General features: G+C 37.6%; 2 protein-coding genes and 2 non-coding genes across 7 annotated transcripts in view; 2 read left to right on the forward strand and 2 right to left on the reverse strand.

Moving 5' to 3' along the window:
• Positions 1-151: 151 nt before the first annotated feature.
• Positions 152-223, reverse strand: trnah-gug. The gene has a single exon. It is a non-coding gene; the product is annotated as a tRNA-His (tRNA).
• Positions 224-2356: 2133 nt separating this feature from the next.
• si:ch211-198n5.11 (methylcrotonoyl-coenzyme A carboxylase 2) lies at positions 2357-10995 on the reverse strand. 3 transcript variants are annotated; one of them, XM_044362731.1, is made up of 14 exons: positions 10853-10995; positions 9605-9717; positions 9220-9330; positions 7903-8067; positions 7593-7789; positions 7213-7391; positions 7020-7100; positions 6237-6415; positions 5846-6065; positions 5259-5350; positions 4178-4334; positions 3756-3878; positions 3026-3259; positions 2357-2911 (listed from the first exon to the last, which is right to left on the reverse strand). In XM_044362731.1, exons 4-14 carry the CDS (start codon positions 8028-8030, stop codon positions 2825-2827), a joined length of 1677 nt encoding a protein of 558 aa, XP_044218666.1. In that variant the 5' UTR covers positions 8031-8067; positions 9220-9330; positions 9605-9717; positions 10853-10995; the 3' UTR covers positions 2357-2824. The 3 variants fall into 3 exon arrangements, with proteins under 3 accessions (XP_044218666.1, XP_044218665.1, XP_044218664.1); XM_044362730.1 differs by lacking the exon at positions 9605-9717 and having other exon boundaries at positions 9220-9327; XM_044362729.1 differs by lacking the exon at positions 9605-9717.
• Positions 10996-11745: 750 nt separating this feature from the next.
• Positions 11746-11817, forward strand: trnah-gug. The gene has a single exon. It is a non-coding gene; the product is annotated as a tRNA-His (tRNA).
• Positions 11818-15011: 3194 nt separating this feature from the next.
• fnbp1l (formin binding protein 1-like) overlaps positions 15012-18423 on the forward strand; it is a 57703-nt gene continuing 54291 nt past the window's right edge. For both annotated transcript variants that reach the window (XM_044362733.1, XM_044362732.1), the window contains exon 1: positions 15012-15173. In XM_044362733.1, coding sequence (XP_044218668.1) covers positions 15150-15173 — 24 coding nt within the window. In that variant the 5' untranslated portion in view covers positions 15012-15149. The remainder of the gene's footprint in view (positions 15174-18423) is intronic.

Genomic DNA, 18423 nt, shown 5'->3' on the forward strand with positions numbered 1-18423 from the left:
AATGAAGTATTTTTACATTGCTGTATTTATATTTTTACTTACGTAAAGGATCTGAATAATTCTTCCACCACTGTGTATGACTTCACACATTTCAACTTTATATGGGGACTTGGGGGTCTCCTCTGTGGATTATTTGGCTTCCTGAAAATACTGCCGTGACCCGGATTCGAACCGGGGTTGCTGCGGCCACAACGCAGAGTACTAACCACTATACGATCACGGCGAGCTGTACTTCAGATGGGAAGCAACATGTTTCCACAGAGATACTTCACACTTATATTAGTCAAGACATTCCAATGGATGAAGATCCTGCATGAAAAGTCCTACTTAAGTTAAAGGTCATAAGTATTATCAGCTTGATGTAGTTAAAGTATTGCAGTAAAAGTAGTGGTTTTGGTCCCTCTGATTGATATATTATTATATATGACATCATTAGATTATTAATAGTGAAGCATCAGTGTTAGAGCAGCATGTTACTGTTGTAGCTGCTGGAGGTGGAGCTAGTTTAAACTACTTTATATACAGTTAGCTAGTTTAGTCCAGTGGTTCCCAACCTAGGGGTCGGGCCCCTCCAAAGGGTCACCAGATAAATCTGAGGGGTCGTGAGATGATTAATGGGAGAGAAAAGAAGAAAAAACAAAGTTCTGGTACACAAATCTGTTTTCAGCTTTTGGACTTTCTCTCTAATCTTTGATTATTGATAAAATATTGGATCATTTAAACATTTATTGAAATGAAACCATGTGAGAAGTTTAGAGGGAAAAATCATTATTTGGTGGAGCTGTTAACAACTCATAGACGTCTGAAATGTGACCCCGACTACACACTGCTTTTTGTAAGACGTCAAAAGCCAAAAAGGTTGGAAACCACTGGTTTCATCTTTAACAATGTGTTGTATTTTAAAAGCTTGTTATACTATCCATTGTGTCAAATCTTCATTTGAAAAGTAACTAAAGCTGTCAAATAAATGTAGTGAAGTAGAAAGTACAATATTTCCCTCTAAATAGTGCCATTTTACATGATGAATACTTTAACTTTTGATACTTTACGTACATTTTGCTTGTAATACTTCTGTACTTTCACTTTGAGTTTCAGTACTTGTAATTGAGTATTTTTATACTGTGATATAACTACTTTTACTCAGGTAAAATATCTCAATATTTCTTCCTGCACTGGTTATTATATTGTAAAATCATCTATTGATGGGAAAATAGTAAAAGTTTCCCTGGTGGATCACTGCCTCCGGTACTCAATGCCAACAGTATGTGCTGCATTCAATGATAGTATATCAACATTATCAAATTAATTTTATAAGTAAAAAAGTCTGCTTGTATTATGAGCATTATAATATGATTTGATACACAGAATAGGTTATGTTGTTGGCTGTAAATTACTCCCAAACAGAACTTGCTACAGTAGCAAAGGAAATTCTTCCATTTTAATGCCTTAATTATCATTCAATAGTTAAAAACAAACACAATAGTTTTACAATTGTAAAACTATTGTAAAAAAGTATTTAATTTTTTTATCTTCTTTTTTACAAATAAAAACAATTACATTCCAATGATTATTTTACATGTATAATTACAGTGTGGTATTTTTTAAAAACAAAAACAACTGTTAAATAAATCACCGTGAAAATCAGCACTACACATAAAAACTCCACTGAGGTGCTTTTGGACATCTTTTTTTTTCATATTTCATAATCTTAAAAAAAAAAAAGAAAGATTGGCAGTGGACTCTCATCTACTTGTAAGTTACCATTTAAAAATCTAACAGAAATACATCAATGAGAATTGTTCACATGTTCTGCAGCATCAGGTGACTCTCTGCTTCTTGCATGAAAAGTAAATGAGACATGATGTGAATGTGAGACTGAAGACCAAAACCACCAGGCACTTCTTTAGGATTCACCAGGATTCACTCTGGAGTGTTTTGACTCAATAAGCCAACAGTGAGAATTACTGTCCCTACACATACAGGACACATGGTTATCATTGTCAAAATCCTTTCTGACACTGAACCCACAGTAACTGTTCTGTGTGTAAGTCTTAACATCAAGAATCCCTGCAGTTCCTCAGAACTACAATGACTTTAGTGACTTTTATGGAATTTCTATTAAAATACATCTCAGTTTTATAGTCACAGGAACATAATAATGCAGTTTACTTGCTTTACTAAAATGTTCATGGAAAAGTCAAACCAATGGACCGACACTATCATCGCTGGATGCCCTTACAATGCTAAAAAACAAGTCAGTATGAACAGAGGTAGCCATTAAATATTGGAGATATAAAACATGCTAAGACAGCCCCGTAGTTGTAGTATGAGTGAATGAAAGTGTTATGTGCAAAAATTAGAAACATTTTTTAATTATCACACATTTAAGGAGCAGCCACAACACATTATTACATTATATTCATCATCTCCTACAGTCTCTTCCAAAGGTGCACTATTGTGGGTACTAATTCAATATTAAAGATGATTGATGGTTTGATCCATTGGTCACTTTATCAAATATCAAATTAGAGGATTGACAACAAAATCATATCTGTATCTCCTGTAGATATTTCTGTATAACACATGAATGTATAAAAAGTCTCTGCAAAAAGTTCTCATTTTATCACAATTCTCATCATTCACAATTACTAATCATGCTAAAGTGTTAGCATTGGGATCTTGGTGTAGATCCTCTCGGCACATATTGGTAAAGGCGACCGATGGGCTTCAGCAGCCGGACTGGTTGTAAAAACAGCAGTTTCATCAGAGATGTGCGGGTGTCTGTAGCGTCCAGAGGAAGTGTGGAGGAGAAGGACGGAGGCTTTTATATACGTAGGAGCGCTGATCGCTGTTTCTCTGTGGAAAGCTGATACTGCTGCTGTTTGATGATGTCCAGACAGTCTCTAAGAACCTGCAGGTACAGATTTGCATAAGTAAACAACATAAGGGAAAAAGGAAAGGTAAAGTTGTCATTGATGTTTGTTTTTTTTATGTACAGCTGAAAAAACAAAACTTGATATTTTACCTTCCTGGTCTCCTGAGGTAGAATGACTCCATCATCCCAGAGTCGGCCGGAGGCGAAGAAAGCTGAGCTCTCCTCCTCCAATCTCTTGTTCAGTTTGTCCTCCTGCTTCTTCTTCTCCTCTTCCGCCTGCTCAACGTCAGGGGGAAGCAGAGAGCAAGCATGACCCGGAGCGGTCATGGACACTCTGGCGTTGGGCCACAGGAACAGGAAATTAGGGTCAAAGGACCGCCCACACTAGAAACAACCAAGAAACAGGATTAAAATTATTGTGGGATTAATCCTGAATCCCAACTCATACATCAGTATACAGGATGATGGTAGGAGGAACTAATGATTACGTAGAGAATTTCTGTAGTGGTTAGCTAACTAACATAAGACTGAAAAACAGGTTGAAAGATCTGCAGGCTTAGCATGTTATTATTATTATTATTATTATTGTTTGCTTTGTTTTCTTTTGACACGTTTTTGTCATGCTTCCTCCATTTTAACGTACATATGATGTTGTTTGTTAGCCTCTTTCATTCATCTATTTCTCTTTGTGTCTACCTCTGTCAGTCTCTCTGTACTGTCACTTTGCACCAATTAAAAAAATCATATATAATAATTTTTTAAAAGAAACATCTGCAGAGTGACAGGTGTGATCATTTAGGAAGATAATGCCTTCTGTTAATGTCATTTGTCAGGAGAAAAAAAGCATATTTAGTTTTCTTCATTAAAAAGAGAGTCTCACCATTGCATAGCTGTCAGCACCATGGCAACCGCCAATCACCACAGTGATTTTGGGGACGGAGGCACACGCTATTGCTGACATCATTGAACCCTGAGCCTTCAGGCGGTTGCTGTTAATCTCTGCCTAAAAGAGAGACACACAAACACACCAAATACAGATATCAAACAAATCTTATTAAAAATTCCATAATTTTCTACTATTCTGGAAGTAAAACTATTCTAAATTTGATGTCCTACAACATCTGTACGACATTACCTTTGTTTTTGAGTAAATATTTTTGTAAATATAATGAATAATCTATGAAAAGACATGTGTACTATTTTAGTTTCAGTTTTACAATCCATTTAATATATGTGCATTTAAAGAAATCTCTACAGCCTGTGTGTGTGTGTGTGTGTGTGTGTGTCACTGGGAGTGAATACCTGTGCTGTGGAGAGTGTTAGTGCTGCTGTCGGCGCTGTGTTCTGGAGGAAGAGGAGGGGGACGTCTCTCTGGTCACATAACTGGACGAAGTGGCTACCTTTCAGAGCAGCCTCGTTTGACAGCTCTCCGTTGTTGGCTACTATCCCTACCAGGTGACTAACGCGGGACATAAACACAAAAAAAATACAATATATTAGAATTTTAGATCATAAGCAAAGCTAGTTTTTTTCACAAAACACAAGTAAACTGCAGATAAACTTGCGAGTCCTACAGTCCTCTTCCATGCTCATGCCTGTCGCACAAGAATAGTGTTTCTTTTAATTAGTTAAATGTGTCAAAATTAACACGAGGAAATTATATCATGTTGTAAGTTGCAGCTTGCGTGTTGCAAATTTGGTGAAACAGGACCCTGTGGCGTACAATGACAGCTGGAGCTATGCTGCTGCTGCTGCTGCTGGTGGTATTACTGGTTTAGTTCATTATTATTTAAAATGTCTATTACTGGTCTTAGTATTTGTGTAACAACAAAATTTGTGACACTATGCATCATCAAACTGAAAGATGGAATGAATCAGTTAAAACTCAGCAAAAGATCTTGTTTCTGTTGGCAACATGAAATAGCAGAGGATGTAATTTAATGTTAAACATTAACAGTGTGAACTATGTGAAGCTTCTACTTGAACTTGAACTGTGTGTTTAACGTGCATGTGTGTGTGTGTGTGTGTGTGTATTGTATTGACTGCATCGATAAGAGCTGACCGCATCATTAAAGCAATAAATCGACTCAATTCATGTCTTTAAACCAGGATTATCCACTCAGCATCAACACCGCTTTTAGAAATGAGTTTCCTCCTACAAATCAGACATCTTGCATGACAGTTACTCATTGGTAAAGTGACAAAGGTTTGTTTTGGCCCCCCGTCAGAGTGTGCTAATCTGATTAAGAAATTACTGAGGTCAGATGCTAATCTCATGAGGGTGAGAGGTCACTGAGTTTGTGGGTGTACAGGGGTCTTCAGAATACAAAAGCAAAAAATTGTCCAAAGTATGTGTGTGTGTGTGTGTGTTTGTATCTTTTACCCATGTATCTTTGCAAAGCCAGTGGTGAGTGTGGTTCCATAGCGAGCTTTGAACTCCTGGAAGCGACTCCCATCGGTCAGCCGACTAACTACCTGGACAAACAGACAGAAAAACCCAACAGCATGTCATTAATACCCATCAGCATCCATGAGACACTAACAACCGTGACTGGAAACAAGCAGAACTGCAACGATTAGTTGATCGACTATTTTGATTAATGGTTAATCATTTTGAGTAATTTTTTAAAGGAAAAATGACCAAATTTGCAGATTCTGGTTTCTAAAATGTGAATATTTTCTGGTTTATTTAGTCTTCAATGACAGTAAACTAAATATCTTTGGGTTGTGGACTGTTGGTTGGACAAAAGAGGACATCTGAAGACGTCACTTTGGCATCTGGGAAAGGTTGATCGTAATTTTTCACCATTTTTGGACATTTTATAGACCCAAAGACAGATGTTTGACAGATGAATCAATAATGAAAATAATTGTTAGTTGCAGCCCTTAGAAACAAATTGCTGACTACACAGTCCACAGAGAGAATAACTTTGTGTGTCTGATCATATGTACTGTATGTGTTTTTTGTACCATTTTAACATCCAGACTGTAGTTGTAACTTCTGGGAGCGAGCCCCAGAAGCTCCTCTGAACTATAAAGCGGCTCCTCCTCTACTTTCCTCTTCCTCATCTTCTCCTCATCCTCCTCCTCTTCCTCAGGCAGTTGGAAGTTGAGGGTGGATATGATGTTTCTGGTGTACTCGTACGCCTCCTTCTCTTCCCAGGCAAAATGGTCCACACAGCCGCTCACCCTGTAACCAGATAAAGACAAATGAACAGGCTTGACGAAGTAAATGTATTCAAATTCAAATCAAATTTATTCATACAGTAATTCTCCAAAGACAAATAATCCTGTTTAAAAAGTTAACTGGGTGTATTTCACCACCTGACTCCCATCGAGTTGGTTTGATTTATGGACCTACTCAGCGTGAAGCCTGGCTCCTCCCAGGTCCTCCGGTGTGACTTCCTCTCCTGTGGCGGCCTTGACGAGCGGCGGTCCTCCCAAGAATATGGTCCCTATCCGGTGCACCATCACTGTCTCCTCCGCCATGGTGGGGATGTAAGCTCCACCCGCCGTGCATGAACCGCACACCACCGACACCTTTAGGATGAAGACTTAACTTCAAATTGCAATTTTTGACAAAATTCTTCTTCAAACCATGAAGTCTTATTGTGTAGGATCAAAAACTTGACTGAGAAGGAGCCAAATAATCTTGCACACTGTTGGTCATTGGTACTCTTTTTTTAACATTTCAGTTCTTTGATCTAAATTTTAATGATTTTTACCAAAAAAAAAACGGCCTAAGTACAAGTGACAAACTGTGTTGGGCTGCTATACTTGCTCTCTGTAGCCAACATCTTTTAATCAATTACGAGCTATACGTTTCACATTACACACGATCGTTAGCCCTTTTAAAGTTTCTCAAACATCAGCCTTATCTCGCCTGCAGCTGCTTCAATATGCAGCAGAGAGACTCCTCACTGGCACCAAGAACAGAGACCACATACCCAGTGTTGGCCTCCCTTCACTGATTAACAGGAAATATAGAATTGATTTTGAGACTATTTTATTTGTTTTTAAAGCGCTGTACAAACTGGCACCAAAAGGATAATTATAAAAAGAACTCACATTAAATACTTTACACCCCGTTTGAGTTACTTCTTGTTCTGTGGTAGCATTCCTGTCATAGTTTAAATGTCTTTACCTGTGGGATCTTCATGGCAGACATGATGGCTTCGTTATAGAACGTCCTTCCTCCCTGGTTCTTATCAGGAAAGATCTCTGACTGGATATTTGGACACAAACAGAGAATTAGAGATTGGATCTTCTGAAAAGACAAACACCTAATAAAGCAGAGGTGTGTGTGTGTGTGTGTGTGTGTGTGTGTGTGTGTTAACCTGCAGTGGTAGAAAAGCTCCTCCAGAGTCAACCAGGTAAACACAGGGCAGGCGGTTCTGAATTGCCACTTCTTGTGCTCGCAGCTGCTTCTTTACTGTGATTGGATAAGCTGTGCCGCCTTTCACTGTGGCATCATTGGCGATGAACACACACCACAGGCCGTTTATCCTGCCAATACCTGGATGAATAGACATAAAAACACATATAGCACAGAGAGACATAAGCAAAGGACATGTGAGTTCGCCACATTTGGTGGGAAATGAATTGCTCGGCATCTGAATTAAAAGAAGTGGAGTAAACAGAGTAAGTTGGAGGCAGTTAGCCTCACAGTCTGTAGTTTATACTAAAAAATAAATTTCTCTAGTTAGTGGTTTCTGACCAGTTTGGCACCCGGCTGAAGGGATGTCCCCGTACGGCAGACCCAGACCCGCGAACGGTGACAGCTCCAAGAAGTCCTCATCATCCAACAGGAGCCGCAGCCGATCCCTCACCAACAACTTCTTGTTTCTCTGGGTGTGTCTGGCTATGGCGTTTTCCCCTCCACCTTTTTTAACCTTTTCACTCAACTCCATGTACCTAAGAGAGCAACCTAATGAATGGTATGCATCTACAAATTTATCTGCAGAGGGTGGAATAAACTAAGAACTGATCCGAGCTGGACAGCACAGGCTGACGAGAGCAGAACTTACTTGTTGCGGCAGCTGTTGCTGTTTCGGAGGTTGGCTTCATAAACATGTTGGTGGATGGGCTGGAGGGGCAGCTCCAACACCGGGAAGGCACTGCGCAGACTTCTGCTCTTCCTGGCTGCAGAGCTCATGCAGCGGACTGAACACCGCAGACGCTGCTCAGCCAGCCTGCACCACAAGATTCATACATGGAAAACATATTTATGGCTTGTTGACAACATGATTAAAAAGAAAGATGTGACAATTATAGAGGAATATCTGAAAATATGTTATTCAATTATTTATAAAAATCAATTATTTTTATGATTTTGTCAATAAAACAGCAGAAAATGGTGAAAAACGCCCATCACAAGATCCTGGAGTCCCAGGTGACGTCCTAAAATGTCTTATTTTGTTCAACTAACAGTCCAAAACCCCAAAATATTACATGTACATTAATGTAAGACCAAAAAAAGTGACAAATTCTCAAATTTGAGACTCTTGAACCAGCGAATGTTTTGCTTATTTGCTTGAAAAATGACTAAAATGATTATTCAATTATCAAAATAGTTGCCGATTAATTTTCTGTCAATCAATACCTTTTTATTCACAATTTTTTTTTAAAAATATCATTATTATTACACATCATAACTCATGCAGCCAGGTTAATTTTTGGAACTGTCTCTGGAGATCAAACAGGCGGTTTCTAGCTGTGTAGCAGGGAAGCAGAGCTGAATCATTTTAAATTGAAAATCACAGGAGTCGCCGCTTTAATTGTTATTATGCAAGTGACTCTGTGTTGTAGAGAACTGTAGCAAATTAAAGCATGAGCTCAAAGGTTATGATGACATCCGCTGCCAGCAAACGTACTCAGCTGTAGCTAATTAATGTTAATTCTGTGACAATTATTACTGTAACTGGCCGACTAAGTAGCTGCCATCAATAAATTAAACACCACTTTTGAATGTCATGATTATATTTGAATATTATTGGGTAACATCGAGTATACCACTAATGTAATATCTTTATGAATGTGAGCTTAATAGAAAACTAAGCAACTTTTCTTGGACTGACCTGAGGGATCTCAACTGACAAATGCAATATTTTACATGAAGTGCAGTATTTATTAATGCAGAAAGCAGTAAGTTTGTGATTATGCTTGGTGCAATCATATCAGAAAATAATCCAAATTTAAATCGCAACATTGGTAAGAAGAAGATCAATATTTTACTCAAATTGATCAGTACAATCCATCATAAAAACCACTGGAAGATGCTGTGAGTGGGTTATATTTTAGCTTATAGTCCCTTATAGTTACTGGAGTCCCAGTAATGTAGTCACCTGTGTTGTCTCTCCTCTGCTGTGTTTCTCAGAGTCCATGATGATGATGATGATGACTGGCTATAAGCAGGCACAAAGGTAGGACACACTCTCCCTCCACTACACACACTTCTTCAGGAAACAGAGAGAGAAAGCAATGAATACAAATGAACAGATGGGACTTAAATCACTCCTCAGGTAGAGTAGCTCCAGAGTAGTCTTGGTGCAGGATTAAATAACTTGTCCACTGTTTAATGACAGAGATGGCTCTGGTGGTTATAAGGTTGGAAGCTGACCCCAGCTGTCTGCAGTATGTGTGTATATTCTCCCTGTGTTGGTATGGGTTTTCTCTGGGTTACACAGTCCAGTGACCTGCTGATGAGGTCCAGTGTAAACTCTAAATTACCTGTATGTGTGAGCTGGACGGTCAGTCTATAGGTGGTAGCCCCATGACAGACCTGTTGGGTGTCTTTTGACTTTCACTTACTGCATGCTGAAATAGACTCCAGCCCCTCTGGACTTTGGAGAGGATAAACAGGAATTGTAATTGATTTGGGAGAAGAGGAAAAGATGTCCCACTTTCTTCTGTACTGTGCATAGTAGTAACTTTATCAATTAAGACTTTATATACAAAACCTATAATCAGCTTATAAAATATGATGCATTGTTGTAGATCAAACTGACAGTATATAACATATTTAAAATTAGCTCCACGTTGACCAACTACAGCAGTAAGATATTATTTATACGTTCATGCAACAGTAATAATAATCCTACAATGTACAGTAATGTATAATAACACTCACAGGTGCATTTACTTTTGATACTTTGAGTACATTTTGCTGATAATACTTTCATATTTTTACTTAAGTAATATCTTAAATGCATGACTCTTTCTTATAATGGAGTATTTTTCATGTCATGATATTAAACTGTCATGTTTTTTTTAACTGGTAAAGTGTGCAGAGACTCTTTGGGTGATGTGCACTTCAAATAAACTGCAGTTGAAGTATTTTTAAGGTGTAGTGTTGATATTTTACTTTAAGAAAGGGATTTGAATAATTCCTCCAACACTGTACTTTCAAGGGAGGGATATAACAGTATCTAATTAGGTGATTAAACGACATATACTTGACATTGCTGACTGCCTATAACTCTGACTGGGGATCCCTGGTGGTCGGATCATTTAAGGACATTGAAGCAGAAGAATCACCAGCATTTGCATTTCAGAAATGCCTTTCAGTACCTAAAAACTCAACCTCACAGCTCTTTACCCCTTTGTCCCTCTGAGGTCACCTACAGATACTCACCTTAATGTTTTAATAAGTGCTTATTTATTTGCTTAAATAGGCTATTTAACAGTCTGAACCCAACCACCCTGGAAACATACGTACCCATATACGTTAGGGTTCAACGACAGCAGACACATTTTTGCTTATGTATGCATATTATTAATGCAAATTTAAACGTATTATGAGTATAAAGTGAAACATTAGTGTAGTATGTATGGACACTGCTCGCAGTTCAAGAAAATCGTTAGCTTAAAGTATAGAAAAAGAAATGTATGCCAAAGGTCGAGCAGACATCTGAGTGGACTTTAAGTCATAAATGAACGGACGGATTTACGGAGGGAAAAAGATCTAACGGCTCTTACCTCGTCATGCACCGGTACATGTCTGTTTGTAATTTAGTGAAACACAGCTGATAACACAACTTTTAGTAGCTGAAAATTTACAACTACATCGCCTTTTACTGTCTAGTAGGAGAAGTCTTCTTCTTCTTCCTTATTGTGTTTGTTGGCGGTTTGACAGCTGGAATATACATTAGCGCCACCTACAGGACGGGCAGGTACAGCACAACGATCTAAAAAATACTATTATATTATATTATATTATATTATATTATATTATATTATATTATATTATATTATATTATATTATATTATATTATATTATATTGGGTCACATTTCAGATGTCTATGAGTTGTTAACAGTTCCACCAAATAGTGATTTTTCCCTCTAAACGTCTCACATAGTTTCATTTCAATAAATGTTCAAATGATCCAATATTTCAGCAAAAATCAAGACCAGAGAAAAAGTCCAAAAACTGAAAACATATTTGTGTATCAGAACTTTGTTTTTTCTTCTTTCCTCTCCCATTAATCATCTCATGACCTCTCAGATTTATCTGGTGACCCTTAGAAGGGGCCTGACCCCTAGGTTTGGAACCACTGGACTAAATTAGTTAACTGTGTATAAAGTAGTTCAAACTAGCTCCACCTCCAGCAGCTAAAACAGTAACATGCTGCTCTAACACTGATGCTTCAGTATTAATAATCTAATGATGTCATATATAATAATATATCAGTCAGAAACCAAATCACTACTTTAACTTTAATACTTTAACTACATCAAGCTCATAATAATTATGTACTTTAACTTAAGTAGGACTTTTCATGCAGGATCTTCACCCAACTGAATGTCATGACTAATATAAGTGTGAAGTATCTCTGTGGAAACGCACAGGCTCCCATCTGAAGTACAGCTCGCCGTGATCGTATAGTGGTTAGTACTCTGCGTTGTGGCCGCAGCAACCCCGGTTCGAATCCGGGTCACGGCAGTATTTTCAGGAAGCCAAATGATCCACAGAGGAGACCCCCAAGTCCCCATATAAAGTTGAAATGAGTGAAGTCATACACAGTGGCTTAAGAAGTATTCAGATCCTTTGCTTAAGTAAAAATACAAATACAGCAATGCAAAAATACTCCATTATAAGTAAAAGTCCTGCATGAAAAATCCTAAGCACGTAAGTATTAGCAGTAAAATGTAGCTAAAGTACTGGTTTAGTTCCTCTGCCTGATGATAACATATCAGTCAGAGGGATGAAATGAGTACTTCTTTTCATACTTTAAGCACATTTTTCTGCTAATACTTATGTACTTTTACTTAAGTCACACTATTATGGTCCTATGTTACCTAAAACAGGAGACCATTACAGCCATCATGATTTCAGTGAATTTTATTGAACGTGAAGGATACGACAACATTCTTGAATAGTGATTTTTTATATATTTTTTAAATAAATACAAGTCATATTTACAAAAATATCTATAGGCAAAAATATGCACCAGCTGTAAAAGTTAAAATATTTCCAATTTTGTATATTCTGGGTCACTCAAACGTCAAAAAGTTATAAGATTTCAGAAAGAAAGGTGTGCAGGGAGTTTTTACTGCTCTCAAATGTAAAAATGGGTCAAATTTGACCTGAACAGTAGGCTACATAAGGGTTAATGGGGTCAGAAAGAAGGAAAAAGAAACTTCTGCCACACACATTTGTATTGATGTTTATTTATTTTTACTTTTCTATTTCATTTTTATTTATTTCTTTATTGTAAAATATTGGATCATTTGACCTCTGAGCCACAATGTTATTAAAATGAAACAATGTGAGAAGTTCAGAAGGGAAATTATTCTTTGGTTGAACTGCAAACAAGTCAAAGACGTCTGAAACACGACAAGGAGCCTCAACCAGACAGTCATTTTTGGTAAGTGGTCACGAGCCAAAAAAAAACAACCTTCAATCTTACAGTGCAAGTACCTCAAAATTGTACTTAAGTGCTGTGTTTGAGTAAATACTCACCGCAGTTACTTTTCACCACTGTATTTCCCTTAAGTAAACAAATAGACAACTATATTACTATGATGCCTTCCCATGTAGACGTTCTAATGATATGTTAATCCAGCTGTTTTGCATCATTTAAAATATCTGTGTATACACAGTGTTAAGAATTTTTAAGCACTGTTATTATAGGCTATCAATGTCCTTCTTAGTGTCCTTTGTATCTATTGTTCTATCTTTAAACTCTAGATTATTACCTCTACTACCTGTGAGTATAAATATGCAATATCTATTGTTTTCTTGATTATGCGATTGATTATTTTGGCTATATGTCAAAAAACAATAGTCAGAAATGCCTATTTTAATTTCCCAGAGTCCGATGTGAAATCTCCAGATTGCTTGTTTTATCCAACCAACAGTCCAAAATCTAAATATATTCAGTTTACTTTTATATTTAACAAAGAAAAGCATCAAATCCTCACATTTAAGAAGCTGCTACCAGCAAATGTTTGGTATTTTTAATTGGAAAAACGACGTAGCTGATTGGATTTTCTCTGGATTTACTAATCGATGAATCCTCAGATTTTCTCTCTTATATTCAAGGACAATCATTCACCTTACTGGACATTAGTGTATTGAGTGAATTAGAGTTAAAAAATTATGACTCTAAATTTAGGCTCTATTCTCTGCTTTTATTTGATTCTATTTACTATTTGGCTTTCTCTAATTTGATAGACTACAGTTGTAGTGATACAATTTGGCCACTAGAGGGAACTACTCATTCACTAATAAATGAATTGGGCTCACCCATAGTGTACTTAAACATGGTCTATGTTTGAACTTGTCTACAAAGGTCGTTTATGGTCACATATTGAAAGTATGCAAAACATTTATAGCATAAAAACGTTAACTGGCCCAACTCCTATCATATCTGGTGGAAAAAAAGCACAACTGTAGGTATTTTCCTATGTAAATAACTCTCATCATGCAGTCACTTCCTCCACTTTAGAGGACAGGATGAAAAACAAAAGCTACAGTGCTATCATCAAACCTTCAGCTGTAAATTCTGCCACCGACCTACATTGAGAGCAGACTTTGAAAACCCTTTTCATCAATATCTCATTCATTTGACTTCCTCTCTGATTGTTCTCAGAGCAGTGACAAGCCAGTTATAATCACAGCCAAATTAACATATTGATGCCGTTTTGATGTTTTATTCTCACTGACATGAATCATATAAATGATGAAAAGATAGATCATATAGCTTATAAGACTTTATAAGAGTTTCACATCTCTTCAGGGCTTAATTTATCCCACACATGGATCATAGATGCTATTTTCTTATTTGTATATATGTTATTGGGTTCAGGCAAAAACTGAAAAACCTCTTTTTTTTTTTTTTTTTTTTGGATTGTTGTCCAAAATAATCAGTTTGTGGATCTTTATGAGTTTAATACTATGGCAGGTTATCTGAAGAATCAAGTTTTATGTTGCCTTGATGGGGGACAAGGTGGGCTGACACAATAATATAATAATAACAAAAATATTAAATTTTAAATGAAATGTAGGGCTGCAACAATTATTTTCATTTTCTTGATTAATCAATCAGTTGTTTTGTCTATAAAATGTCAGAGAATGGTGAAAAATAAAAATGTCTCCCCAAGATGCAACCTAAAATGTCTTGTTTTGTCCCAAACAACAGTCCACAACCTAAATATATTTAGTTTACTGTCATAGAGAACTAAAGAAACCAGAAATATTAACATTTGAGAAGCTGAAACAAGAGCATTAAGGCCTTTTTTACTTAAAAAAAAATTATCAAAACAATTTATCTATTATTAAAATAGTTGAAGATTAATTTTCTGTCCACTAATTGATTAATCAACTAATTGTTGCTGCTCTAATGAAATGTGTGTCCTATAAATTGAGACAGCTAATTAAATACAATTCATTCTAGTCCATTTGTGAAATGATATTTGTGAAAATGATCATATTTAAAAAATAATAATACAATTTGAATCTAAAATGAAATGCTCTGTCCTTTATTTTGTTTTATTACAGGACTTTAATATGTCCTTGTTTTTAAAAATCACACCTAAATGGATGGCAATTACAGTGTTTGTTTGGTGCCAATGTGGTCCAGGGCCCCTGGTTTGGGCGGCCCTGCTGCACAGGCGGAGAGCAAGAGGAGGAGGAGGAGGAGGAGGAGTGTGTGTGTGTGTTTTGTCGGCAGACAGTCAGTCAGGAGGACCGGACTCCCAGCGGCAGTTTAGGAGAGACTAAGCGGGGAAAACTGCGTCCATTCTGGGAGAACTCAGAAGGAGGAATCCGCAATGAGTTGGGGAACGGAGCTCTGGGTACGTTTAAACTCTTCAAACTGTGTTTCTATCCCAACTATTTAGCTTGTTTGTTGTGTGTTTTCTGCGCGGAAAAAAACACGACTAGTTTTGGGAAATGGAGTGGAAGAAAGGTGCCGTGTTACCTTTTTTTTTTTTTTTTTTTTTTTTTTAGCTTTGTGTGAATGGCGAGCGGCTAACGCTAGCTGGCCGGCTGCGCTGTTAGCCGGCGAGGCTAACGCTAGAGCTAATCCGCGGTGCACCTTAACGGCTGTGACAGCGGCGGCGGAACAAAAGGCAAACCCTGCAGACACACACGGGCACAGACAACCGGGGGGTCACGCCGCCTCCCTTCTCCGCCTGGATACGTGTCATCTTTAATAATATCTGCGCCATTAAATTCACGTTATTTTTATACACTGGCAAGTTACGAAGTTGTATCTTGACGGGGTTTTTTAGTGTGTGTGTATGTGTGTGTGTGTGAGTGTGTGTCACACCCTGTTTGAAAGAGAAGCTGGCAGAGATTCCCGGTAGCAGGGTGGAGAGACGGTGGGATCCCGGCAGCAGACAGACCACCGTCCAGCTCAGTCTCCTTAAAAATCAACCTTAACTTAAACTTTACAACCGTTTGTCTCATTAACTGATTGAGTCTCTTTGTGGCCAGTTATCCAAATCTTTTGTCTTCCATGCGATTAGAAGGGGGACACATAATGCTCAAATGAACTGAATCAGCGGATCAACGCCTCATAATGCTTGTGTCTATATTATTATTATTATTGAACGTATCATTCATAAACACAAGTCATGCCAAATTTTATTAGTTAAGTCAGTAAAACATAAGCTTTGTCAAGTAGACTGATCAACCGCCTGTGTGTGTGTGTGTGTGTGTGTGTGCAATATCTCCATTTACATCAGCCCCCTTACATTGGTTGATATGCTTTGCTTTAATGATGCGTTGCAGCATGTGGTTAATACAGTGAATATGTGTTTAAATTAGAGTTATATGTTGAGCTCCAGCCTGTGTTTTTTTTGGGGTGTTGGCCATCACAAGCTGTTGCAGCCAGCAGCAGCATCCCCTGTGTGTGTGAGAAAGAGACAGACATAGAGAGAGAGCGAGGACTTAACCTCTCTGAGATGATACTCCTCCAGCTGACCTCAGTGGTTATTATGTGCAGTTTAAAATAAGCATTTTTTTTTTTTTTTTTTGCTTGCTCAGCCCTCAATATGTAACACGACTGTGCTGCCGGAGACAAAGAGATAACTGTTTGCTTGTCTGTGATTCAAAAGGGATTGTGAAATAGAGTACACATGGACACAGATGTGATTTGTCAGGATTCCCCATTCATGTTGTCCATTCAGGTTTGTTTGTTTTTTATTGCCCCCGCCCTCCCCCCCCTCAGCATTGAGATAAAATGCCAAGTATGGAGATAGGATGTAGTCTGCTGTGTCAGTTTGAACTCCCAGTAAGATGAGATGGACAGATTTGCTAGTGAACAGAACTCAAAGACTTTTAAGAGAAGAGAAGGTCGAATTGAATCGGAAATAATGTCGCATTTGAACATTTTGATGATGCTACTGTTTGCTTCAAGCTGTGAAGAATGGTCCCATCAGGAAAAATGTTTAGGGCTGCAAATAACAATTATTTTCATTATTGAGCGTTCTCTCGATTAATCGGTTCATCGTATGGTCTATAAAATGTGTGAAAACAGTGAGGAATGTCTGTCGTTGCTTCCCGAAACCAAAGGTGACGTCCTCAAATACCTTCTTTCCATCCCGACCAACAGCCCATAACCCAAAGATATTTAGTTTACTATCATAGAGGTGTAACTGTTGACTAATCTATTAATGGAAGTGTTAAATATGTGCAAAAATACTTGTACGGTTGATGTTTGTCCTTCAGTGTCGTTTTAAATCACGATTAAAGGCAAATATGCTTTTTTTTTTCAGGGAATATGAGCAGTATCTGTTGAACTCGTAATGGTCTTTGCATGTCCACAACAGCAGCAGTTCCTGACTAGCCCAAACTCTCCAAGAAGTCTTGGATGAATTCCCCCTCCCCCCCCCTACCCCCACCCCAAAAAAAACCTTATGATGTGAGGAAAAAATGGAAGAATGGGATGAGAGAGGAAATGGAAACGGAGCCAATAGCGACTGCAACAAGTGAACAGCCAGTAGAAATACAAAGTGCAACAATTGGCTTAAAAATCAGCTGCAGTATTATAAAAAAAAAAAAAAAAAAAAGTCCAGTACCACTGTAGTAAATCTACTATCATCAGAAGTCCAATAAAATAAGTCCAAGGAATGATTTCAGTAATGGAAAATGACAAACTGAAATTCGGAGTGCCAAGATATTCCATTACTGGCTCATTAAAACAGTTTGAGTTCATCTCCGCGTTGTCTTGCTGCTCTCGTAAAGAGAAGCGCGCTATGATGTGATGAGTGTAGACGCCGGCAGCTGACGGACCGTCATAATCCCCCCGAGTACGCTGATGAGATTAATCTGTTGGCTGTCTGATGTCAGATTACACATGATTGGCTGCCTGATGTCAGATTACAGATTATCGTCCGCAAGATGGGATGTAAAAGAATTGATTGGCTGTTGTGTTTTACGGATTTCTGACCATCTAATTTCAGTTATTAGAATTATTAATTTTATGACATGATGTTACAGACTACCAGATGAATAGGATAGGTACTTGGCTGTCCAGTTTCAAATGAAATGTGACTGGTTGTTCAGTAGTAGAGACTAGTTATTGATTAAATACCAGTAATATGACCATTAAGGTAACTGGTTGCTTCATGAAAATGGTGTTTGTGTTGACTTAGATTATATATAATAGCTGTGTGCATCTATCCCAAATCAATTACGGCTGAAACTATGATTATTTTTTTATTATCCAATCATCTCACGCTTTTTTCTCAATTAACCAATCATACGTTTAGCTCATAAAATGGCAGAAAATAGCCAAAAAAATGCCCTTCACAGTTTCTCAAGCCAATGTCTTCAAAATCCTTTTTTTGTTTTTGTTTGAAAACCCAAAGACGTTCGGTTCTGGAGCTGCAATGAGTCCATTAATCGATTAATTGATCGACAGACAATTAATAGCTACCATAACTACAGCTATGACAACTATTTTGATAATTGAATAATCCCTTTGAGTCATTTTCTTTAAGAAAAAATGCTAAAATACTCTGGTTCCTGCTTCTTAAATGTGAATATTTTCTGATTTGTCTTCCGTAAGAGTACAGTGAATATCTTTTTGTTTTAGCA

Source organism: Thunnus albacares, chromosome 9, assembly GCF_914725855.1.
Source record: "Thunnus albacares chromosome 9, fThuAlb1.1, whole genome shotgun sequence".
NCBI classification, from domain to species: Eukaryota; Metazoa; Chordata; class Actinopteri; order Scombriformes; family Scombridae; genus Thunnus; species Thunnus albacares.

What these genes read in the sequence shown, in the direction of transcription:
- si:ch211-198n5.11 (XM_044362729.1), bottom strand. Translation starts at nt 10,872, where the DNA reads ATGTACCGGTGCATGACGAG. An exon ending in CTGCCATGAAGATCCCACAG is followed by an intron (nt 6,416 to 7,019) that starts GTAAAGACATTT and finishes TTCATCCTAAAG; the next exon opens with GTGTCGGTGGTGTGCGGTTC. An exon ending in TACCTCAGGAGACCAGGAAG is followed by an intron (nt 2,912 to 3,025) that starts GTAAAATATCAA and finishes CTGTACCTGCAG; the next exon opens with GTTCTTAGAGACTGTCTGGA.